The following is a 24,328-nucleotide window of genomic DNA, read 5'->3' on the forward strand; positions in this document are numbered from 1 at the left end:
TCTATAGGTAGTGGTGTGGAAGACTGTCCTCTGAGTATAATGGCCATTATCATCTTCAGTGCAGTTGCAATTACTCAAAAGATATCCTCCAAATTGGCCCATGCTCCATCAAAGGAGAGGGTGTGGGGAGGGTCCAATGGATTCTAAACATTCCTTCTTGGACCTTCCTGTGAGCCCGTGAGCTGCATTCTTCCATTTGATGTGGTCTCTGGAGGCACTAGAATACACACACACACACACACACACACACACACACACTCACATGGAGGAAGGTTAACTAAAGGGAAGCTCCGTTATGAATCTATTAGGAACTTGTCATCTATGCTGGGCCGAGACTTTTCCGTTTGGTTGATGCAGCTGCTCTGGGGGTCATTCATGTTCTTGTAGGCAGTGAACTCATTGGACACGATGGTTACTTTAGGCTCTCACTGGAATCGTATCTGGGGCATCTGTTTCTGAATCCCCAGGGAAAGCTCATGCAACAGGTACGTGGAGATCTAACACACAGTCTCCCATCATAATCTCGATTTTAAAGACCAGGATATGCCGGGCGGTGGTGGCGCACGCCTTTAATCCCAGCACTTGGGAGGCAGAGGCAGGTGGATCTCTGAGTTCAAGGCCAGCCTGGTCTACAAAGTAAGTTCCAGGACAGCCAGGACTACACAGAGAAACCCTGCCTTGAAAAAAATAAAAACAAACAAACAAACAAAAGACCAGGATAGGTGGTCTCATGATGGCGCACGCCTTTAATCCCAGCACTCCCAAGAGAGGCAGGCAGATCTCTGAGTTCAAGGCCAGCCTGTCCTACAGAGTGAGTTCTAGGAGAGCCAGCACCTCACTGAGAAACCCTGTCTCAAACCAACCCAAAAATAGACTTGGGGCTACCAGAGCTAACCCCCTCCTGTTCCTTTATTCTTCCTCTCAGTCTCTTCACCATCATTTCCCAACCGTTACAGCTCAACCTTGGCTCTGCAGTTACTGCACAGATGTGAAAACTTGTCCATGAGCCTTCAGAGAAAGGGTCTTGGAGATTATGTGGAGCATATGAGAGGTGGCAGGTTACAGAAGTGGCCCCATACTGCCCTGAGCCAGGGCCAGAAACTTAGGCTGTCATCTTCCCATCTCCATGGGGCAGTGCAGATGCCACCTTGACTGGAAAAGGTGCTGTCTTTGTCTTTTGTTTGTAGCCAGTGCGAAAGAGGTAGGGTGGCTCAGAGGGTTGGCCTGGGGGAGAAGCCAGATAGATGGCACTTCCTTGGCATTTCGCTGAAATCTTCACTTTTGTGTACGGCACCTAGGTTGAAATGTATGCAGGGACAGTGACAGTGCTTCAGACCCTGGGTTGACGTACCTACGGTGATCAAGGCCCCGGCTTCCTTTTCAGGAGCCAGTTGGCAAGATGGGCTGTGGTGCTCGAGAGCGGACTACAGGGTCAGGGCTCCAGGATGAGCAGTCTTGGAGCCTTGCACCTGGTTGCAGGGGCCGTCCATGCAGGGATGGGTGGGCAGAGGGCAGCTGGTCTCTTCCATTCATCAGTCCGAAGGACAAGGTCTCCCAGGCACTTGCAGGGCTGGCTGGAGATTCTGGTCTTGGCTAATGGGCCCAGAAACACTTCTCAGGGACAGACTCAGGAGGTGTCAGACACTTCCCTAGTTTTTCACAGCCTGGGGGTGCCCAATTCTGGAAAAGGACATTTAAGAAAATGAACTGCAGTTATTCAGGCGTTTCAGACTGGGCACAGTTAACGAGACGTGGCCCTCCCGCCTCACCCACCCACCTGGCTGCAAGGCGGGGATATCCCTATCTCCATGCCTTCCAGAATCCTAGGAATGTGGAGCCCCGGGTCCTGCTTTAAAAAGCAGCTCTGGCTCTGCAGAAAGGGGGGTTAGGGGTGGGGTGGGGCTGCAACTGGCAAGCCAGTAGCAAGGAAAGGGAGCCCCAGGGCAGAGCTGCGCCTAACAGCCTGAACTCAGGCAGCTTCCAAGTGGGGGAAGCCAGGAAAAAGAGGCTCCCACAGAATGGAGAGTCTAGGAGTTAGACAGATTCCCTGGTAGTCAGGGATTGGGGTGATAAAGGTATTGAATTTCCAAGTGGCCGGTCTGGCTTCTTTTTTACCCTCCTGGCTTGAAACAAAAGCGCACTAATTTAAGATAAAGGTTTTGGTCTCCCAATAGCAGACTCATAGATGGGCTCAACAAACATGTCTTGTACAGTTCTGGGCCAATCAACCATCCTAGCTTCCCTCAAACTGACCAACCCTAAATTATCGAAGAAAAATGTTCCAGAGATTTTAAAATCTTTCCTCTGTGTGTGTCTGCTGCATGTGTGTCCCCTCACCCCCAATGAACGCCTTGCTTCAGCTGCTGATTCTGTGTGGTCCTTGCGATTTCTCTGCTGCTGCCTCTACATCCACATTTTCCCTGCCTTTCAATTATTTAAGTGGCAGAGGAAGTGACCGCGACCAAAGCTCCTTAGCCTGCACTACAGCGTGGCTGCAGCCTGGATGGAACGGCAATGCCCCACCGTGGTAAGGACACTCAGGCCTCCTGAGGCCCCAGAAACCTGGCAGTCTAAGAATGAGCCCCCTGATCTACCACTGCTGTTCAGAGCTCAGAATACCAGTATTGTGTGGAACTATCCCCTGAGCCAAACTGCTGCCGCCTCCACAAGTTTAGCTGGTCTTGCTTGCAAAAAAAAGGTCATGGCAGCTTGGTTTGTTGACTATGGACTCTCCTTTTTTTTTCTTTTTGGTTTTTTCGAGACAGGGTTTCTCTGTGTAGCCCTGGCTGTCCTGGAGCTCACTGTGTAGACCAGGCTAGCCTTGAACTCAGAAATCCGCCTGCCTCTGCCTCCCGAGTGCTGGGATTAAAGGTGTGCGCCACCACACCCAGCGACTATGGACTCTCCTTAAGGACTGCCATGAGAATCATGGAACTCTCTCCCGCCTGATTACCTAGCCATTCCTCCCAGTCACGTTCACACAATTCTGCCCTAACCACAGGCAGCCTTGGGGAGGGGCTAGAGGACATAGGTGGAGAAGGACACAGGAAAGGAGTCATCTCTGCTGGCCACAGACCTTCCAGCATGGGTGCTTTGAGTGCCCCCTCCTCCAAGCTCCCACCTGTAACTCTTCACTCACTGTCCCATAAGAAAGCCTATGAATTCTTTGGTTCCCCAGAGTAAACACTGGTGGCATGTACCTCTGTTGGTTATTGGGACCTTAGGAGGAGAGGTAGATGTGGGAGGGAGTTTAGCAATAACTAGTGACACAGGCACAGTCTGTGAATGCAGCAAAGCTGCTCCCCAGTGGGACCCTGAGAGAGGGCTGTGCCCAACCCCGTCCTGAGCAGAGCTACCCCCCTCCAACACTGCAGTGTTAGTAGGATGTCCTCCCCCCCCCCCCCCCCCCCACTTCACGGAACGAGTGCCCTTGCCAGGCTGAGCTGCACCTGTACAGGGATGAGACTAACTTTGTCTAGCACCGGCAGCAGTCGCCGAGCACAAGCAAGCCCCAGCACGCACACATCGCTCACCATGACAGCCTGGTTACACACATTGAGCTGGGGCTGTCCGGGGACCAAGGACTTTTGGTGCTCCTGGACAACCTGGGTGGTCCTGCTGAGGGCGTCCTGGTATTCGTCACTGTGGAAGCTGGAGAGAAGGCGGCTCTGGTTACGAGGCTGTTGTGTCAACCAGGGCCCATCAGCTCCTGGCAGGAAGCTTTGACGCTCTCAGACGTTCTAGGACATAAAGTGGTCTAGCCCTGAAAGCCTGAGCCCTTGCGCTAATCTTTAGAGGTGAGAAGAGCAAGGACAGCAAGCTGAAGCCATAGTGGGCTGTGGGCTCCCACCTGGTGACCCTTGAGCCTTCTGGGACAGCTGTCTGCCTTGTAGACCAGGTTGGCCCTGGACTCACATAGATCCACCTGCCTCTGCCTCCTGAGTGCCGGGATTAAAGGTGCATGCCACTACTGCCCTACAAGAGGACAATGGATGCACTGCGCAGCCGGCATATAACCACCTCTGTACTGTCACCAACTGTGGTACCACCATGAAGCTGCAAGGACATCTACGCAGACCAAATCTTTCTGTCATTTTAAATCATGTCACTGTTGCCCACACCATGTGCCCTCAGGAACCTATAAATGAAAACCTGTGAGCTTTTCCATCCCATGGGAACAAGTCTATACTTAGAGATAACATGGGGAGGACAGGAGGAGCCAAGGTCCCCACCTAGGAGGTGGTTATTGTAAAGGGGAACATGGTGGCTCACACCTTTTTTTTTTTTTTTTTTTTTTTTGGTTTTTCGAGACAGGATTTCTCTGTATAGCCCTGGCTGTCCTGGAACTTACTTTGTAGACCAGGCTGGTCTTGAACTCAGAAATCCACCTGCCTCTGCCTCCCAAGTGCTGGGATTAAAGGCGTGCACCACCACGCCCTGCTGGTGGCTCACATCTTTAAAGCCAGCACTAGAGAGGCAGAGGCAGGCTGATCTCTGTGAATTTGAGGCCAGCCTTGTCTTCATAGAGAGCTCCAGGCCAGGGTTACATAGTGAGACCCTTTCTCAAATAAATAAATAAAAATGTAATGCTAAATTTCCCTCCCAGAGAAGACTGATTAAATATATTTTTCTTTTATGGGGGTGTTAGGGATGGTCGCACTCTACACTGAGCTATGTACCTAATCTGTGTCCTGTCCCATCCCATCCTGACCATCCCAACGTCCACCAAACACCTGTGTCACAGCCATTGCTGGACTGTCAGGAGTCTTTAGCTGGGTGTGAAACACTCAGCCTATTCTCTGTGTGACGCCCAGCTCAGCACAACACACACGCTGATGTGCCCACAATGGAGTAAAGAGGGTAGAGCCCGGGGCTATGTGTATGCCAAGCTCAGGCTACAGGCAAATCTCAGACATCTGCACTGCAGGCTCTGACTTGCCTCGTGGGGAGAGAATTCTGCATGTGAACCAAGTCCTTAGATTTCTTCGTGTCTCAGGAGGACTCATTTGAAGTCAACTGTATGCCCGTTATCCTGCACATTCCCGACCACCGCTATAACACCAAGAGGCCTGAGGCCTTCAGTGCCTAGGCCACAATGCCCTTGTGCTGGGGCTGGCTACTCCCTGCTGGTTCTGGGTCTACTTCCAGTACAGTGTCCTGCTAGGTAGGGGACTTAGGCTCCTGAGAACCAGTTATGTCCTAGTCCAGCCCCTGGAGACTTCAACATGGCTTCTGTCACCAGAGCTTTCTGTCCACACAGATGGGGGTACCTTGAGACACACAACAGGACAGGAACACACGATGAATGCCTTGTTGGTTTGGCTGGCTGTTCAGTGGCTTGCCTCTGCCCACATGCCCCAGCCCTATGTGGTACCTCCCTATGCTAGCCTGTGTAGGCCCTTCTCCCTTCGTGCTGCCATGTTTGTGGCCTGTTGTTAACTTCAACATTCCAAAATCCAATCCCTGCAGGTTCAAATCCCTGTGGCCAAATGAATCTGTTGTCTTACGGCCAGCTAGTGCTGAGGACTATGTCCCACAGCTACCAGTCTGTGACTGTCACTTGACATTTGAGAGGGTCCTTGTAGGGAAGCAAGAGACAGGTGGCGTTATATAGAGAGTGTCTTCACGGGGACGTTCTCTCCATAAATTCACCCCTGTCGTCTTTCCTTATGCCTGGTCGTGGGAGAGGCATGCTCTTGGGCTAGGGAGTGGCTTTAGGGCAGGGCCTGGATAGCTGCTACAGGAAGTGGAACTCACAGCCTTCATGTGTCTGGCTACCTCTAGGCAGTAAACAGGCCTGGGGCAGAGGCATATGGGATGAGCAAGTCCCCAAAGACTCAGACTGCTGAGCACAAGCTGAATGTGGGCGAACGAGATGGCTTCACGGAGAGGCACCATGATCTATGGGATGACCCTGAGGCCTGAGGCCAGTGGTGGCAATCACATAGGCACAGATCTCAAAGAATAGCCCTGCCCATCAACCCTGCAGCCCGTCACCCCACGCCACCAGAGCTCCTTTGGTTTGTGACAACATTTATGTCCTAGTTAGCCTTGAGGAAATACCAGTCTCTGCCTAGGGGAGGGAAAGGAAGCTCTCCTCAGCTACCGTTTGGTGGCCAGAAGCTTAGAGTTAGGTTACTGCAGGGCCACACTTCCTCTAGAGGACCTGAGAGGCACCTTCCTGCCTGGTCCAGCTTCTTGGTTTATCTCTGCCTCTTCCTTAAGCATCCTTTCCCCCTTGGCGTCTGTGTCCTTTCTCCTCTCAGAGTAATGCCCCACTCCTATCCAGGATGCCCTCACGGTCATCTTGATCTTAATGGCATCTGTAAGACCATATTTCCAGAAGCGTATCTTCCGAGGTGCTGGAGACCCACGGGTACTCATGCAGGATGTAGGAGCAGCCTCGGGGACCTTTCTATTGTCCCAAAGCCCTCTCTATCTCCCATTAGCAAGTTATGGCCTGTCACTGAGCAGAAGGCTGTGATTTCCAACCTGGCAGAAATGCTGTAGCATGGACACAGGACTTGTATTCCAGGACCCAAGGCACCTACTATCCTTCCAGGGGAGCCGTGTTAGCCTCCCGGGGAGAGCCAGAGTGTATTGGGCTCGAGTCAGCTGAGGACAGTTAGGAGATGGGGACAGCTGAGGACAGTTAGGAGATGGGGACACTTTGATAGATGTGACGCCAGTCACAGATTGCGGTGACTTTTGAGTATCACTGCGAATAGGGAAAGCTAGGAGGGGTGCTCTTGAACCCTTCAGGGATAGAACCCTGCAGTGACCGTTTAACCCACCATTGTTTGTCGTTGAGGTTAGCCAGGTATAGTGACTTTTGAGCTCAAAGACTCCTGCCCAGTGGAGGCCACTAGGTACCCTCAGCTCCAGGGTCCATGGTCTGAAGCACTGTACTCCAGAATCTGGGATGGAGTCCTTGGATCTCCTCGCCCTCAGCCTTTCCCTCCTGTCAGTCCCAGGGCTAGTTGGTGTGGATGGATGTCTCCTATGGCTGACTTGCTTACCCCTGCCCTTGGCCATCCCTGAAGGTAGCTTAGAGTATAGGATCCATTGCTGGGGTTGTCAATGAACTCAACCCAGAATGGGGAGGGATGAGAGGCAACCAGGAAGAGAAAGCAGGAGGGGAGCTCCCAGAGAGCATGGCAGCCATGGCCTGAGGTGAAGATAGAGGTCTCTGGGAGTTAGTAGGCTCTACATCCTCCTTGGTTGGGCGCCCAGGGTCCCATGTCTGTGTTCTTCATCTCCACACAAAGGCATCCATTTCCTGTGAGACCAGAGGGGTAACTCCACGGAAGGCAGAGCACCCAGACGTGGTTCTCACCTTTGGCCTGTCTGGCCAGTGTCTCCTCTGCGGCATGGAGACCCTGCCCCTGCCTCACCTGAGTGGGAATCTCTCCCCTGGGTCCCGTCCCAGGTGGAAGATCAGGGGTAGCTCCGTGTGTTCTTCCTGGGTGTGGGTTGTAACTCCTGAGACGTTCTGCCCGGGGCAGAAGTCAGTGCCCTGCAATGAGAGGCACAGAGAACAAGTGGGCATCCAGGACCCAGAAGCCCATGCAGCAGAGATGCCCTACTAGTCCAGCTGCTCACACATCCCTCGCGCCTGGTACTGCGGTGTTCCCTGGGGAGTGAACGTGAGAGCGGTTGGATCTGGTCACCTCCTGGATGGGGGAAAGCTTCAGGAGGAACTGCTTAGCATCTGTCTCTGGGCGGCTCCCCAAGTTTTTTCCATAATAGTCTGGGCAGCTAGGCTGTAATCTCAGCACTCAGGAGATAGAAGTAGGAATATCTTGAGTTTGAAGTCAGCCTGGGCTACAGGAGACCCTGCCTCAAAACAGATGAAGCCGTCTGGACCGGCTAACGCTTTGATTTTGAGGAGTGCTCCTCAGAGCGCCATAAAGCCTTTTCAGTGTGCGGCCAGGAGAACAGTGGCCTCTCAGAAGATGACGAGTCAGGGTGAGTCACTAGACCAGACACAGGAAGAGGGACCTTTGGCTTGAAAGCTGAGAGAACGCAGACCCAGAGCTGAACACGTGAGCTGAAGTAAGGGACAAAACAGCCGTGACCAGGCTCGAGGGAAGGGCACAGGCTGTGGAATCATGACCACTGCCTTCAGAGGTACAGAGGGAAGGCGGAACACATACTCAGGCTGTACGGAGTCAGTCCCTGCAGCTTCCTCTCAGATAGTTTGGCTGCTGCGGCTACCTTTCCTGGGTGCAGTCTGATTCCATTACAGCCGTTTGTGTGTACAAGCTTGCCCTTTGCCCTGGACCTCCCCTATGAGATTTCGCTGCGTACTCCTTGGGGTGGACTGATGTAGGAATGGAGAATGCCCCTAACCACGCCTCCAACAGTCTCAGACAGGAGCTGTGACTCAGTTGCCCTAGTGTCAGCCAACTCAGCAGTGGGAGACCTTCCTGTAGGGTCTGTATACATTTGACACGCAGCGCCGTTCACTAAGGAAATGTCTGCAGCACCTTGTGTAACACTTCTGGGATGGACAGCTGGTTGGTGCAGCAGTTTACAGTCTATAAAGCAGGGAGGCCATAGCCTATGAAGTTCCATTTGTGAGGAGCTGCAGAGATACAAGTTGGGGACTGGAAGGGTGGGCTATATTACAGTCAAAGTGGGTCCCGAATCTAGGCCTCCTGGAGCGTCCTGCCAGGGGACAAACTGTGCAGCACACAGCAGGAAACCACAACCATTAGCATGAAAATACCAAACAGTTAATGGAGAGGTCTAGATGGAACTCATAAATTATAATTTGGATGCAAATCAAATAAGCTATTTAATTAAGATCCCGCTAATTGGTCTAGGGTTTCTCTTACAGCTGCAGTTGTGTGAGTGCCTTGCTCGCCCTCAGGGCACCTCCGGGAAGTCAGCCTGCTGTAACACTTCATCCTCCCCGCAGAGCAGGCCTCTGGCCTGGCTCTGGATGCACAGCGGGATGGGGACAGGCAGACTGCTAGAAATCTCCTGATTTTGGAGAGGTGGTAAGGGACAGGACACTCGGGTTGGCTCACTCTCCTGGGAGATCAAAGTTCAGGTGTAGCAGCTGAGACCTCCATCTTAGGTCTGAAGCTAGAACCTGAGGCTTGTTAAGACAACCCCAGGAGCCCGGTGTGGTGGCACTCGGGAGGCAGAGGCAGGCAGATTTCTGAGTTCAAGGCCAGCCTGGTCTACAAAGTGAGTTCCAGGAAAGCCAGGGCTACACAGAGAAGCCCTGTCTCGAAAAACCAAAAAAAAAAAAAAAAAAAAAAAAAAAAAAGACAACCCCAGGAATCCAGGAGTGAAGGCCCAAGACCTGGGAGTTCTCTCACACCAGAAGCTCACGAACACTAGCAGAGGCAGATTGTAGCCTTTTGTCTGTAACAACCACCCTTTACCTGGGCCTCAACCCTGAGTCAGACCGTGAGAACTGAGGACAGCGGCAGTTTACAGGACAAAGTTCGGCTAATAACAACTGAGTAGTTCAGGCGATCTCAGGTGTTTTCCAACTTCTTAACAGTATCAGCCCTCCTCACTCCGTGGATGCTGCAGAGACCCCCTTCAGCACGGGCCACGTGGTGTGGAACCCTGGACAACATTCTGGCTCAGACGTTGCTTGCCCTCCAACAACACTGCCACCAATTAAAAATGAATGGGAGAACAGACTCCCTCCTAGAGACAGAAGCAGGCTTGATGGTGGGCGTGTGTGTGGTGAGGGCAGTGGCCAGCCTAGTTCACAGCGCACAGGACCCTAGGCCCTCAGCTACAGAGGGCAGGGCTAGAAAGGGAAGAGGGGAAGTGCTCAAGATGGACACACAGAGATGGATTCCGAGTACGGGTGTGGGCAGTGGAGACCAGGCTACCAGGCTAGTCAGATCTCAAGGCAGCAAAGGACAGGCGAGGGAGGGCCTGGGTACATCAGTGTCCACGAGGAACTGCCGCTAGACCTGGCGGTGAGCGGGAGGAAAGGCCTTAGGCCTAGTGACCTCACTGGAATTCCAGGTGTTCTCCATCTCTGCAGCCAGCTCAGCAGGAAGGCAGGCAGGGCGGGGCGGGGACCAAGCGTCTCCTTCCAAGGCCTTCTACAGGACCCCAACCCTAATGGGCCTGGGACCCTTGTCCATCTGTGTATTTACTCCTCACCTCCACCAGGCCTGGCTGATCTCTAGCACTGGGTTGGGAGGGAGATGTAAAGTCTCAAACCAGACAAACAGCTGAGGTGCCTACTTAACAGATCAAAGCAGGCCTAGCTGCCAGGTTCTCCCTGCATCCCTCAGTCAGTTACAGGGTATGGCTGGCATACCCTACTCCCTACCCTGAACTCTCCAGTGCAGGGGGCACGGAGCTAGGCTGCTCTTGATCCAACCTTTTGGTTACCCACCCCTTTTGTACATTTGGCCTCCTGGCTCCTGCACCTGGTTGCCCCCACTTCGGATCTCCTCACAAGGCTCAGGGTCATGTCCGCTCTGGACTCTCACAGAGACAGGTCTCTGACTCTAGCTATGATCTCCGTTTTATCCTCCACTCTACCTGAGAGCAGTCCTATCCCTTCCTTTTTTCGTTTTCTCATTCAGAAGGGGTGTTAAGGGTGGGGCCTGCCTGGCATCACTACCTGCCCATCAGTCCATATGGAGTAGTCACACCAAGGGATTCTGGGTTCTACTGATCCCCAGGCCCAAGAAGGAAGTGGAGCAAGATACTCAAGTGACCCAGAACAGGGCATGCAGACCATAATACCCTCCCTCAGGCCTGGCCTTTAGAGCAAGAGAATGTCTAAGATACAGAGTGACCCTAGCAGGACAGCCATGGAGCCTCTAGATAAACCTTCTCCGAATGTGCTTGCCAGCAGGAGGGGACAGTGAGCAGGCCCATGGCTTCTGGGCCTTGAGCTGTGTGATCTGTGCCCACCGGCAGCTCGGATGACATGAATTGGTCATCTTTTGCGGGATTCCGCCTCGCCTTCAGAACAGCCCGTGGAGACCCTAGCATTTGAAATAAAAGCACTATGTCTTCATAAAAAAGGGTGTACAAGGCCTCCACAGGCTGACCTGCAAAACCATACAGGTGACATAAGGCTAAGAAACTGGGGCCCATGTGGGTGACCCAGGGCCATGGGTGGTAGGATCCATGCTCGTGCCTAGGGTCCATCAGGGAGGCCCCAGGTTGACCTTGGCTCTTCAGGGCCTGGCTGTGACTTTTACCAGGAAACCCACTGCGTAGACCTCAGGCCTCTATTGGCCTCTCAACTTAAGATTAGGAGGGTGGAAGTGATGGACACAGTCTCCTGACTTGGCTGGAATAGCCCTGGCTTAGGCTCCAGGATGACGCTCTTTAGACCGGACTCTGGCAAGAGACCAACTTTCAGCCATCTAATTCTGGCCCTTGAGGGATGAGGACCTAAGACCTGGGCTCTTTGGAATCATTGTCCCACAGTGGGGAGAAGGTCTGCTAATAGCAAGAGTTGTACACGTTTCAGACGTTAATTTTACAGTCTTCATGTTCTGGGTAGCTAGAAACTGTGAAAACCCTCGTGGGCCCCACTCCACCTGCTCGAGTGCAGAGTATGGCACTGTTGGTGGCACCACAGGCTCCTCACGACACCTTCTGACCCCTTGTGCAAACAGGATAACATCGGGACTATCTGGTACCCAACAGGCCATGTGGATATGAGTTCTGCCTAGAGAGCCTTCCAGACATTCACCGGTGCTGGTAGGATTTGGCATACAACCTCTTGGATGGGTGCTAGTCTGGCAGAAGCAGAGATGGGCTTTTCTGGACCCTGCCTTAAGGAGACCTTAAGTGGCCTTGCAATGGTCCAGAGAGGGAGCCACACACGCATGAGAGGGAATTTCTTTCTTCTGACTTTTAAACTACCCAAACTCTTGAGAAGCCAACAATGGGTACCCCCAAAGAACACCCCGAGGGGAGCATATGGAGTGTGTGACAACGCTAAGGTTCTATTCACTATAAACCTCAGATCCCTTGAGGGAATTCCAAAAGCACTTCTGGGTCACAGGGACTGGAAGCAGTCATGGGCACCCAGAAAGCAGGTGTCTCTAGGATATTGGCTGTCTGTGCTGGATGGTTTTATGTCAACTACATGTAAGCTAAAGCCATCTGAGAGGAGGGAATCTCAACTGAGAAAATGCTACCATAAGATCAGGCTTAGGGCCCGGAAATGCATCTGCTTGTCTCGGGCGAGATGGCTTCAAGGTTACTTCGCGGAGTGGGCGCTTTGGCGGCGCAGGCCCTGAGGGCCCACGGTCCCCGTGGCGTGGCCATGACCCGCTCCATGGCTTCTGGAGGTGGTGTCCCTACTGATGAGGAGCAGGCTGCCGGGCTGGAGAGGGAGATCATGATAGCAGTACAGAAGGGACTGGACCCACACAATATGCTACCTCCAAAGGCAGCTTCGGGCACCAAGGAAGACCCTAATCTAGTCCCGTCCATCAGCAACAAGAGAATAGTGGGCTGCATCTGTGAAGAGGACAACTGTACTGTCATCTGGTTTTGGCTGCACAAAGGCGAGAGTCAGCGATGCCCCAACTGTGGAACCCATTCCAAGCTGGTGCCCCACCAAATGGCCCACTCAGCCCCTATGTTATCTTTTCAGAATGTAAAGAAAAACTTCTCTCTAATAAAGACTAGCCATTGCACTGGCTCCTCCCATAAAAAAAAAAAAAGATCAGGCTTAGGGAAGCCTTTAGGGCATTTTCTAGTGGGTGGTGCCATCCTGGGGCTGGTGGTCCTGGGTTCTATAAGAAAGCAGGCTGAGCAAGCCATGGGTGGTAAGCCAGAAATTAGCATCCCTCCATGGCCTCTGCATCAGCTCCTGCTCCAGGTGCCTGCCCTGCTTGACTCCTGTCCTGGCTTCCTTCAGTGATGGACTACTGTGTGGAAGTGGAAGTACCAACTACACCCTGTTCTCCCCAGCTTGTTTGTTGGTCACAGTGTTTCATCACAGCAATAGAAACCCCAATTAGGACACTGTCCTGAGGCACAGTGGACGAATGGTTAGGATGGCCCTCAGGGTCAGGAAGGATGGGCAGGGGTCATGGACACTGTCCTAGGCTGCTCCAAACTTCCAAACCAGGCTCTGGGGAATCAGCACCCTTGAGGCATAGCCACACGTCCAGCTCAGTATATGCTGTTCACCGGCCCACACATACCCAGGGCAGCCTGGCCCTCTGCCCAGCTGGAGCTGAGACATTTGTAGTTCTCTTCCCCATTTGTTCAGAATGTTCTAGCATTTAGGCTTTTCATTCGGTGATTTTCTTCCCCGTTAAGGCACATTAGAAGGTTTTCATGTGGTTAAGGACCTTACGGAGCCTGCAGGGATGGGGGATGTTGGACTAACACCTTGTAGGACACAGGCCTATGGCAGCCCCATGTGGGCCTGGGGCCAGCAGAGGCCTAGACTACGTGTGCTGTGGCACTTCACCTTCAGACCTTGAGCAGGCACCGGGATGTGGATACTGACGCCTCCCAGCTGTGGCCATCAGCACCTGGGCCTGGGCAGGCCACCACTGATGCTGCCAGCCTGGGAGGGAACGAGAGAAGAGTGCTAAGTAGAACCTTAAGGGCGTGGTGGGCAGTGAGGCCCTCTGCCTGAACCTGGACCTTGTTGTCTCTAAAGACCACCTATGAAGGCAGGACATCCCAGGAGAGAGTATTTGCCCCCTAGCAGGATACCACTCATATGCCCCCAGAACTTTCCAGAGCCCATGCACCCAATCTCTACATCTGGACATCTAGGCATGAAAACCAACAAAGGGCAAGATCCATAGGGCCACACGAGGGAGGGAGGCTGCGGGGCAATGGTGCCTCCCTTGATGATACCTGAGAGATAGATTCAACCTACTTCTCCAGCGGCCTCCCAGTGGTGTCCCCTCCCAGGGAGGCTGTATCCAGGGGCTGTACCTGTGTGAACTCCTCCCAGGAGTTGGTCCAAGTCCAGAGGTGTGCTTTGTACTGGCCAAGAGTGACAGCCATCAGAGTGTTGCCACGGTAATAAAATATGGGCCTGTTGTGTTGAGGAGAGAAAGAGTGAAGACCAAGTCCGTGTGTTTCCATGTGGAGCTCCTGGCTGGGGAGTGGCGAGCTGCCCATGCCTCCGGGTAGGTATCGGCTGACATTTTAAAGATGTGCGAGGGCCACAGAGTACAAAAACTCAGAGGGAACTGGGGTGTGTGGCTCAGGAAAATTATTTCCTGGCACACATGAGGTCCTGGGGTCCTACTTGGTCCAATGTGTGTGACAACCACTAGGCTGCAGGGACTGGCCTTAGTCATTCCCTGGCTGGCCATGACCCTGTGGAGGCAAAGCCTAGCCCTAGGAAATGGGGCTGACAAAGGAGTTGAGCTGCTAACAATGAGATCCCCTTCTTAGAAGTAAGATGGGGCTGGGCCTGGGAAAAGACACTTGTTGGTAGGACACCTCCCATCCCTTAAGTCTTAAGGTGGTTTCCTAAGAGTCAGTGCTTATCAGGGCCCTGATGGGCTCAGACTGAGCCCTTTCCCAGGTGCACATCCCAGTTCCATCTTGTTCCCCTGCTTCAGCATCTACATTGTTTCTTTTATAGTCATAGCTAGCCAGTGAGGAAGCTCTAGCTCTGGGCCCCAGCATGAGGAGCTGGGGCAAGGGGGCAGCACTAGGGGCGGGACAGATGTTGCCTAGCACCAACCTGTCCATCATCTGGCCCTTGAGCATGGTGGGGAGGAGGTCAAGTCCATCAATCACCCTGTCACTGGGGGGCTTCAGGCCTGCAAGGGACAGGCTGGTGGTGAAGAGATCCATGATGCTTCCCAGCTGGTGGCTGACCTGCAATGGATGTAGTCATCTCTGAGACCATCCTCACCGGCTGGTGTTTGGGGGATGGAGCCTGGAGTGGTGAGTACCTGACTCTCCTCTGGGTATGTAAATGCGCACTAAGGCCCCAACACTGACACCCACCCACTGCCATGGGAGGGCCACAGCCAGGCTTAAGTGGAGTACCTGGGCAGATGGGATTTAAGCTGAACATCTGACCCCAGAGTCAGGCTACACTCATGTCCCACTGCCCCTACCACGTATGGATCAGCAGTCATTGCTAGACCCAGAATGCTAGAGCAGCTCCTCCTCCTCCTCCTCCTCCTCCTCCTCCTCCTCCTCCTCACAGAGAGACACACAAGGGTCCCACCTCTCAAGGCTTAGCTGTCCCAAGAGAGTCGACAATATTCATTTTGACACCTGAAAGCTATTGTGAGCTTTGTATATCAAAGGAGAAAAGTCAGGAAAGACCCAGAAGCAGCAAGGAAGCCAGCTGGGAAGGAACCAAACAAACGGTCCTGTCTCCTGTCTCCTGCTTCAGCCAGGCAGAAGATAGTTCTAAGAGGGGCAGAGACACTTGCTGGGCCCACTACCGTTCATCTGTGGACGTATTAGCCCTGTGGGAAGTGTACTTGGCTGTTTTCTGCTCACGTCCTGACATAAGGGCAACTGAGTCACTGAGTGGCGGGGGGTTCTTTCGTGGCTCTGCCCCCTCTGTAACAGTGAGCATCTTCACTGGCTCGCGCACCCCAATAACCTCTCGGTGATGCTGCGGTGGAGACAGACATGTGCTCCTCTCTTGACCTCTGTGGCATGGGATGGTCAGAGGGGGGTAAGCACAGTCCCCGAGAAGACACATCTGTGGTCCTCTAGGAAGACCTGACTCCACAGCAGGCTTGTCGGGACCTCAGCTGGAGTTCAGTTTGAACAGGCTTCTCTTGACTGCGCCTTGCGTCTTGCTTGGCCCTCATTCGGCGGTGCCAGCTGGAGATCCTGTCAAATAAGCCTTGAACTTGATCAGGCCCTGCTGAGGCTCACTGAGATGCCCCACCTCTATGTCGAAACCCCTTAACTGCCTTTGCCTAATCACCCGCATCCTGATGGGGGTTGGGGAGGAGGCAGTTTCTAAAGATAAAATGGCCGTGTCTGGACAGACAGACTCGGGAGAGACTCTTGCAATCTGCATGCACTCTCGGCTATAGAGCCTGTTTCCTCATTTCCAAGCCCTACACTCTCCCCTATAAAAGATCCTAGCCAGCCCTTCCAGCCCTGCGGGCCTCTCCTTCCTACGGCACGGTCTGTCTTTCACTGTTTGCAATAAACGGTCTCATCTGCCGAGGCCGCTCAGACTCTCCTCTCCTTACTCTGTGCCCTGAAATCTGGCAGATATGACTCTGACTGTGCCATGAGGTCCCTGGCAGGCATGGACATTCGTCTACAGAGCCTGCATGGGAATAGGGCATTCTTGCATGTATGTGCTCTGACCAGGGTCTCCCTATCTATGATATCAGGGGAACGACAGAGGCCTTCTGAAGCCTCTGAGTGGCTCACAGCCCCTTCCGGGTATTTCCTTCCAGAAAACAGGAAAGGGGGAAGATGGGAGCATGATGCATGCCTGAGGTGATTGGAAGGAGGGGTCTGACTGCCAGTGCATGCATCCGAGTGCGCACGAGCTGTTGTGTGTCTGACAGCAGCAGGGTGCTGTCAGCTCCTCTGAGATGAAGCTGGAGCAAAGGCCCCAATTATACCACTGCAGCCAGGTGCAGCATCAGCGTCTGCTTCGAGGCTGATGAACGTCAGGGTGTTTAAGTAAAGATCTCGGTTATCACAGAGCACAGTGTGTGGGGAGCGTAGTGGAAAGGAAGCCGTAGCTCTGGAGCACGCTACGCTTTCCTCAGAAGGCAAGGCTGACCTCTCTTCCCAGCTGGTGCCGCCTGAGGGTATCTGGCAGGAATAGTGGTGGAAGCAGATGCTCTGAACCCACTGACACAGCAGAGTAGGTTAGGCCTCCTGGGCCTGAGGGAGCTTTGCCAATGCCAGGTCAGGGGCGTAGTCCGGGATTGGATACGGCTCCTTATCGGCCATGCCGAGCATCCCTTCCCAGGAACACCTCATGTGTGTCCCATTTCTCACCCAGTGACAACTGATCCAGTGGCTTCCACAGCTACATGAGGGCTGGCAGAGGTGGTACCGGGAAGAGCAGGTGCAGGTGTGGACCAGGCCCCTCTCCTAAGGGTCAGGTGGTCGTGGCCAGTCTGAGTGTCCACTAGTATCCCACTAACCATGCTTCTTCCACATGTAATGTGCTGACTGCCACGGGCACCCTGTTCTATAGAGGGAGCTGGCCAGATGGCAGGCAGGCCTGTTCAACCAACTGGGAGAGCCACCAACCTGCAAGGCTCTGGCGATTAGTGTGACCTGGGACTTCCGTGTCAAGAGGTCCTCAGCAGAGGGTAATGAGAAGCAGAGGCTCAGTCAGGTTTAGTTTAGAAGCTAGGGACTGAGGGCAGGGCCCAGTCGTTGCTGGGGACACATGGCTGGATGGTTGTTGCCAGCTCTGCCCTAGTGGCTGGCAGGATGGACAGGAGAGCTCTTTGGGATTCCCTTCCCACATACATGCATTTAGAGGGAAGGATAAGGACTGTGGCTGGCAGAATGACAGCTGCTAGGGACTGCATTACTACCTCTGGACTCTGTGGCTATAGGTTCCCACTCAGCAATGGGGATGTAAGAGAGTGGGAGGGACTAAGAATGCATATCATCTGGCCTCTAGGAGACTGGCCTGTACTGCTCATGCGAGCCAGTATTCACAGCAGACTAATGGAGGATCAGAGGGTGGAGGTAAGGAGATGGAGGAAGGCTAGCCCAGCACTTAGCTCCAGAGGCCGAGAGCTAAGGGACAGATCTATCCCAGACTCTCTGAGGAGCCAGCCCCATGACTTGTCACAGAGGCCAGCAGATCCCTGCTCCTGACTGTTAGAGTCAGCCATCTGTCTAGCCCCTAGTCTATGGAGGGAAGGTTCACCATTGCAGGGTAAGCTGAGGAACCCAGACGGAGTCACTGTCTCCAAGGTCACTGGGGAGAGAGGCCAGCTGAGGAGCAGTGACATAAATGCTCTCAGCAGCGAGCACTTAGTGTGCTGACAACAAGTTTCACAGTGGACTCTTCAACAAGGGGTGTGCTTGGGGTTGAGGGTGTTGTCTGGCATGAAGGTGATCAGACTGAGGCCTCAGAAGGATACACACTGCACCCACCTGAGGCCCCCTATCTGGTCTTTGCCACAAAGGCATCAGGGGTCCATCCAGGGCCGCAGCTGTCCCTCGTAGTAAGTCCACAGAACATGGGCAGTCAATCGACTACCAAGCCTCCTTATCACCCAGACACCAAAGCCCCTGAGACCTTGTAGCACATAGAGCTTCAGTGTGGCATGGGGACTCACCTGGCCTGCAGCAATGTGTCCTGGCCACCATGCGATCGCAGGCTCCCTCATCCCGCCTTCAAATGTCGTCTGCTTCCCACACAGGAAGGGACCGTTGCTGCCACCTGAGGACAAGAGTCACCACCCATCAGCTTAAGATATCAGGGCCCAGGTCCTCTGAGAGATCAGGGACACACAGCACCCCTAGCTGGCAAGTGGCCTATCCTGACTTCTGAACTCTTTCTGAGGCACATTTGAGTCCTGAGGTCACGGCAGAGACAAAGGACCAGGAGGATGAGGTCAGGTTGCAGACACAGGTCAGGAAACCTGGGTGGCTCCGAGCCAGGCAGCTAAGATGCTCTGGCCACAGCTCTCCAAAGAGAACAGAAAATTCTTGCCTCACTAAAGCCACCAGCCCACTAGGAGCCATTGCTACAAGAAAGAGGCACAGAAGCCCCTTCCTGTCACAAGCCGCAGACACTTCCTGATGCTTCAGTTAGTGTTCTTAGATGCTAATTTTCACTGGCATCACGTACTGGGGAGGGTCCTACCCCAGGTGCCCTCTGGTCTTTTACTCAGCCTATGGGGCAGGGCACACAGCTGGAGTTTGGAGCCACGAGGCCCTAAACAAGCTTGTGGGAAGCTATCTCCTTTTTATCTCTATCCTAGACTCAAGGAAGATCCCCCGGGGTCTTGGAGCCGGGTGGGCCTGTTCCACAGGGAAAGATGTCACAGCATGAGCTGCCGAGGAGCCATCTCAGGCCCCCAAAGCACAGGGGCAGGGGAAACAAAGCATTTCCTAGTGAAAACTCAACAGGACTCTCATCTCATGGAAATGACAGTCACTGTGCCCTGTGGCTTCCGAGGTACCCCGCTTCTTCTCTGTAGGCAGCAGACATAGCAGCATGAAAAGATGGCAGATCAGAAGCCCAGCAGCTCTGTTCACCCCCACCCTGAGCAGGGCTAACTGCACCGATGGCCATGGGTACCAGATAGCAGGAGATCTGTGTCGGGGGAGGACACCTGGGCTGAAGGCGACCGTGTTCCATTTCTACTTTTTAAGATAGGTATGGGCATATGGGGATTTAATTTTTTAAGTGTTTTAAAATCAAACTCTGACAAGTTTTGTTCAAGAAAACCTTTCCTGGTTCACTTTGCATTAATCTGTTCAGGCATGATTCTAGTAACATTAGAATCACCTGTGTTAATGACGGCCAGTGTGCATACTCCATAGTATTTTCCACTTTAAAATAATTGAACTGAATATCTGAAGTTTGAGCTGGTGCCCAGATCACTATTACTGCCACTGTGGTGACGGACACCAGTTTTGGCCAGTGTGGTACAGTACTGTATTTCCGATTTCCTCCAGGCTTGGGCAGTGGTTGGTGAGGAGAACCAGTTTCGCTTTGCCCTGCCTGGTCATCTTCAGAGTCCGCTTGTATCCTAGCCGGTACTTTTCACGTTGTATAACAACTTGGAGGCTAGAGCTGACAGACTCCAGAGACTTTTTTTCCATCATTTTTGTGGGTAACTTAGATGCAGGATGGCCTCCAAACTACCACACAGGAGAGCAGGCACCGAGATCTTGAGGTAACTGTTAGAAATGATACCATTTCCCTCTGCCAGGCACCTTCTTGCCCTGAGAGTTGGCCGTTAGGTAGCAGTTGAGTTCTGGGTATCTTCTGGGAGGTGATGGGGTCCTGCCCTTTTCTCTGAGATGTATGTGGAAAGCTTGCCTAAGAACTAAGCTTGTCGCCGGGGCCTAGCAAACACATAAGTGGATGCTCACAGTCAGCTATTAGATGGATCACAGGGCCCCCAATGGAGGAGCTAGAGAAAGTATCCAAGGAGCTAAAGAGATCTGCAACCCTGTAGGTGCAACAACATTATGAACTAACCAGTACCCCGGAGCTCTTGACTCTAGCTGCATATGTATCAAAAGATGGCCTAGTCGGCCATCACTGGAAAGAGAGGCCCATTGGACACACAAACTGTATATGCTCCAGTACAGGGGCCAGGGCCAAAAAATGGGGATGGGTGGGTAGGGAAGTGTGGGGGGGGTTGGGGGACTTTTGGGATAGCATTGGAAATGTAATTGAGGAAAATACGTAATAAAAAAAATATTAAAAAAAAAAAAAGAACTAAGCTTGTCTGTAGAGCTGGGCCTTGAGAGATCCCGGGTCATCCTGGCTAGTCTTGCTGGTCTTTTCTATTACCGAACAGCTGTTCTTTGGTTTATGAAGGCTGTACTGGGTTAGTTCACCTGAAACCAGGAAGCCCCAGGGCACTGGGCTGTAGGACTGACTGAGCCACCAGAGGTATCAGAGCCTAAGCTGCCTAAGGGCAGCACAGGCAGCGGAGATTACCGGGCCCTCAGCCTTGACAGGTAGGTAGCCTTGTATTGACAGCTGCGCATCATGGGTGACTGTCTCAGATTCATGCATTGGATGGCTCCCGAGGCTGAAGGTGTTATTGCAGCCACTTCTGTAGCGGTCAAACTGCTCTACCCCAGCACACTAGGTATTCTGCCAAAGCCCTGGCAGCCAACATCTCCTGTAGCCTGAGGCTGTGGAAAACTGGCTTCTTTCAGGTAAGGATCTTCCTGAGACGTTTCCTCCCCCTGACACTTGCCTGTTCTTTCTCAGAGGACTCAAAATCATGTGAATGCAGGCCAGGCCTGAGTCACCAGGGTCAAGACCTTTCTGCTGGGCACTCTTTCTGGGAGTCACTTTCTAGCCAGTGACCTGGGACCGGAGGATAGGAAACAGAACTTGCCTTCGTTGGGAGCAGAAATGAGGGCCGCACCATTATCAGACGTGAAGAAGACAAATGTGTTCTTACTGATGCCCAAGTTCTGCAGAAGGCTCAAGATCTTCCCAACACTGTCATCTATTTCCCGAACAGCATCGCCATACCTGCAGGGGAAGATGACACTCTACCAGGCAGCCAAGGGCATGAGTGTCTAATCTTGTCACTCCAGAGATGTCCAGTGGGGCAGCTAGCTGCTTCTCTGAGGTGAGTTCTGGCTCGGTACAAATGGTTCATTGCAAACAATGCAGACATAAAAAGTTCCACAGCTTCCCGTTCATCGCTGATCCCCGGCCGGAGGAGGTTTCAGAGCCTGGGATGTTTTCTATCTTCCTTTTATGGAGCCCGGGATTAATCCCAGGCTCATGGATAAGCATCTCTGCCACTGGAAAGCATCCCAGCTGCTTTAGACTTTCCATAATGGCCCAGACCAGCCGCCCAATGATCCCCAGTATAATCGAAGGCCTCTGTGGGGCTTAGACTCACCGCCCTCGAAGGCTGGTGCCCAAGAACTGTCTTGAGGCGTAAACTGGTGCATGAGTGGCGTCGATGGCCCAGTAGAGGAAGAAGGGGCTCTGCCTTGCATGTTGTGTCTGGATGAAGTCCAGCGCTTCCTGTGGAAAAGGCCTCCGTTCTCCTCTGCTGCAGGCCAATTCATCCCCTGCCTCCCTCCCCAGCCTCCTCCCGGCTCCTTGCCTGGCCCAGCCCACTCAGCCTTACTTGTGTGTAGAGCTGGGTGAGGTTAGCTTCCCCAGTCTTCCGGTTAATTGGGAACTCTTCATAAAATCTGAAAGCAAAAGCCAAATTATCAGAATTTAGTCACGAAAGCCCCCTTTCCTCGATTTCACCGAAAAGTGTGAAGCATGCACAGCTCCTAGGTGACAATCCTGTCTGAGGTGACAAGGCCATGGGGACCCCAGCATGTCAAATGAGTGTAGAACAAATTGGGGTTATGTGTGCCACAGAGACGAAACAAGGTCAGGAGGTGTAGCTGAGTGTATGCATGTGTGCATATGTGTGTATAGGTACACGTGTAAGTGCAGGCGTGCATGCTGTAGGTGCACACATATGTATGTATGTATGTAGAGGATAGAGGACCAAATCCTTTGAGCTGGATCTCTCTCTTATTAGTGTTTTTTGAAACAGGGACTTACTGTATCACCCTGGCTAGCCTGGGACTCACTATGTAGACCAGGCTATGATGGCTCCTAACTCAGAGATCTGCATGCTTTGTCTCCTAAGTGCTAGGATTAAAGGGGTGTGCCACCATGCTGAGCCAGAGCCTCTCGTTGGCTTTGAGCTCCCCAATTAGATCTGTGGTCTAGTGAACCTCAGGGAATCCTCCTGTCTCAGCCTTTCCAGAACTGGAATTAAAGGGAAGCCATCCTATCCAGCTTTTTACACCAGCACCGAGGACTAGACTAAGATCCTTGCGTTTGTGAGGCACCTTGAGGCCTGGCCAAGGAGGGCTCCCCCCGTGACTAGGATCTCTTTTCATGGTGACAGTGGCAGTCCCTGGAGTGGCTCTCACACCAGTTTAGCCCCACAGTCTTGTTTCTTGTGTCCAGCCAATAAGCCAGCTTAGTGCTAAAGATGACAACTACTCCACCAAGAGGGCACATGGGTCCTAGACACCCCGAATACAAAGCTATGATCACACCTTGGATGCAGGAGGTCCTTTGAATCACATGTCCGAAAAGAATCTATGACTATGGACTGGTTAGAAACTGCCTCAGGTGAGTCTCATGAGGTCCTGGACAAAATGGCCTAGGAAACAGAGCTCTTGTTCTCCCCACATAGGTTACTAGATGCCAGCTGCTCGTTCAAGAGCACAAGCCCCATTCCTCAGCAAGCACCAGAGGCAAAGGACCGAAGTAAAGGCCTCAGGGATGGGGCAGGGGGAAGGGGGCTCTGTCTGTTACCTGCCGACCATCTCCCAGTCCCTGTACACAGGGATGTTGGGCTTGGCCTTGTTGTCATACGGTCCAAAGTGACAGTTGGGAGATCCAAACCACTCGTCAAATCCATGCTTCAGGGGGTGGAACTGGGGCCTATGACCCAGATGCCTGGAAACAGGAACCAAGATACTTCAGAGATTCCCCTCACTGGGGACATTGCATGTTCAGATCTGCAGCCATCCAGCACCGTCACCATTGTTAACCATCTGAGCAGCATGCCACATGCCCCTGGTCTGGACGCACCAAGATACCAAAGGTTAAGACCTCACGTTAAGAGGCAGCTCAGGAACCCATCTGCATGCCCCACACAATGCCAGCACCTAGAGCTCCAGGCACATCCAAGGGCATCCAAGCATGACCCAGGGCATTTCAGCAGAGCAGAGTGTCCTGGCAAAGCTAAGGGCTTCTGGGCACAGCTGAGCGTGTCTCAGTGCAACCAGGGGCATCTAGGTACAATGGTTGCCCGGGGAGAAATCTCCCGAACGTTGAAACCAGCGGGACTCAAATGCCCATTTCAGCCCTCTCCAGACACAGTAGCTTCCTCCTGGACGCTCTATCCGTTTTCCTCGGGGACACTCTAAGGTCCTTGGGTTTCTAGCCAGGCAGGTCACAGCTCCGTTTCTTACACAAAAGTCAGAGTGTTCCATCAGCTAGGGGGAGCTCACCAGGAAGGTGTCTGGATGGGAAGATGATGCTCTGGCTTAGAGCTGTACTCTCTCTCATCCTCAGGGGCTAGGATGAACTGAAACTGGAGGGAGGAGAACAGAATATGGCAAAGTGCCTACTCTGGTGATAGTGCAAGCTGTCTGGAGGGCGAGGCTCACCTGCTCTGAGAGGGGCCCACAGAGTAAAGTTTCACAGGGTGAAGGTCCTTAAGCAAAGCTTCAGGATCCCCCGTGAGGTCCCACTCCACCCCATGCTTTCCCACCTTGCTGCCTCTTCTTTCAGGGACCCTTACTGTATGCCCTCCATCCACCAGTAGCCAAAGAGGGCTACTATCCCAACTCCAATGCCTAGCATCGGTGGTTGGCAGACCTGGGGTAGCCCTGAAGCAGGGCCTGTCCTTCCTGGGACAGGCCCTGCCAGTCTAGGACTCAGCTTCCTCACTTGGGGAGACTGGCAAAGCACGGTTGGCTCTGCATGCTTGGTCTGCCTGATGGCTGCACACGGAGAACCTGTGGAGCTATTCTCTGACCTTCACACACTCAAGTCTCCTACCTCTCCTTTGAGGGCAGTGCCTCCATGTCGGATATGCTCTCAGGCCCACTGCAAGACACTTGTCCTTTCTAAACATCGAAGGGAAGATGTGAGGACCCTGTGCCCATGTCCAGCACC

At 53.1% G+C, this 24,328-nt stretch overlaps 1 protein-coding gene and 2 pseudogenes across 7 annotated transcripts in view; 1 reads left to right on the forward strand and 2 right to left on the reverse strand.

Annotated features, from left to right (window-relative positions):
• Positions 1-719: 719 nt before the first annotated feature.
• The window catches only part of Galns (galactosamine (N-acetyl)-6-sulfate sulfatase), a 33,465-nt gene continuing 9,856 nt past the window's right edge, over positions 720-24,328 (reverse strand). For 2 of the 7 annotated variants that reach the window (NM_016722.4, XM_017312894.1), the window contains 10 exons: positions 22,958-23,101; positions 21,756-21,822; positions 21,522-21,649; positions 21,003-21,142; positions 18,249-18,352; positions 14,684-14,820; positions 13,921-14,023; positions 7,395-7,516; positions 3,534-3,651; positions 720-1,680 (listed from right to left, as the gene is read on the reverse strand). In NM_016722.4, coding sequence (NP_057931.3) covers positions 1,594-1,680; positions 3,534-3,651; positions 7,395-7,516; positions 13,921-14,023; positions 14,684-14,820; positions 18,249-18,352; positions 21,003-21,142; positions 21,522-21,649; positions 21,756-21,822; positions 22,958-23,101 — 1,150 coding nt within the window. In that variant the 3' untranslated portion in view covers positions 720-1,593. Of the gene's footprint in view, positions 1,681-3,533; positions 3,652-7,394; positions 7,517-13,920; positions 14,024-14,683; positions 14,821-15,233; positions 15,802-18,248; positions 18,353-21,002; positions 21,143-21,521; positions 21,650-21,755; positions 21,823-22,957; positions 23,102-23,658; positions 23,679-24,328 lie in introns of those variants that run through there. The other 5 variants (XM_017312895.2, NM_001193645.1, XM_006531177.2 and 2 more) reach the window with 5 other exon arrangements.
• On the forward strand, positions 9,301-13,647 carry Gm34962 (annotated as a pseudogene).
• Gm45857 lies at positions 18,359-20,044 on the reverse strand (annotated as a pseudogene).

This window comes from Mus musculus, chromosome 8, assembly GCF_000001635.26.
Source record: "Mus musculus strain C57BL/6J chromosome 8, GRCm38.p6 C57BL/6J".
NCBI classification, from domain to species: Eukaryota; Metazoa; Chordata; class Mammalia; order Rodentia; family Muridae; genus Mus; species Mus musculus.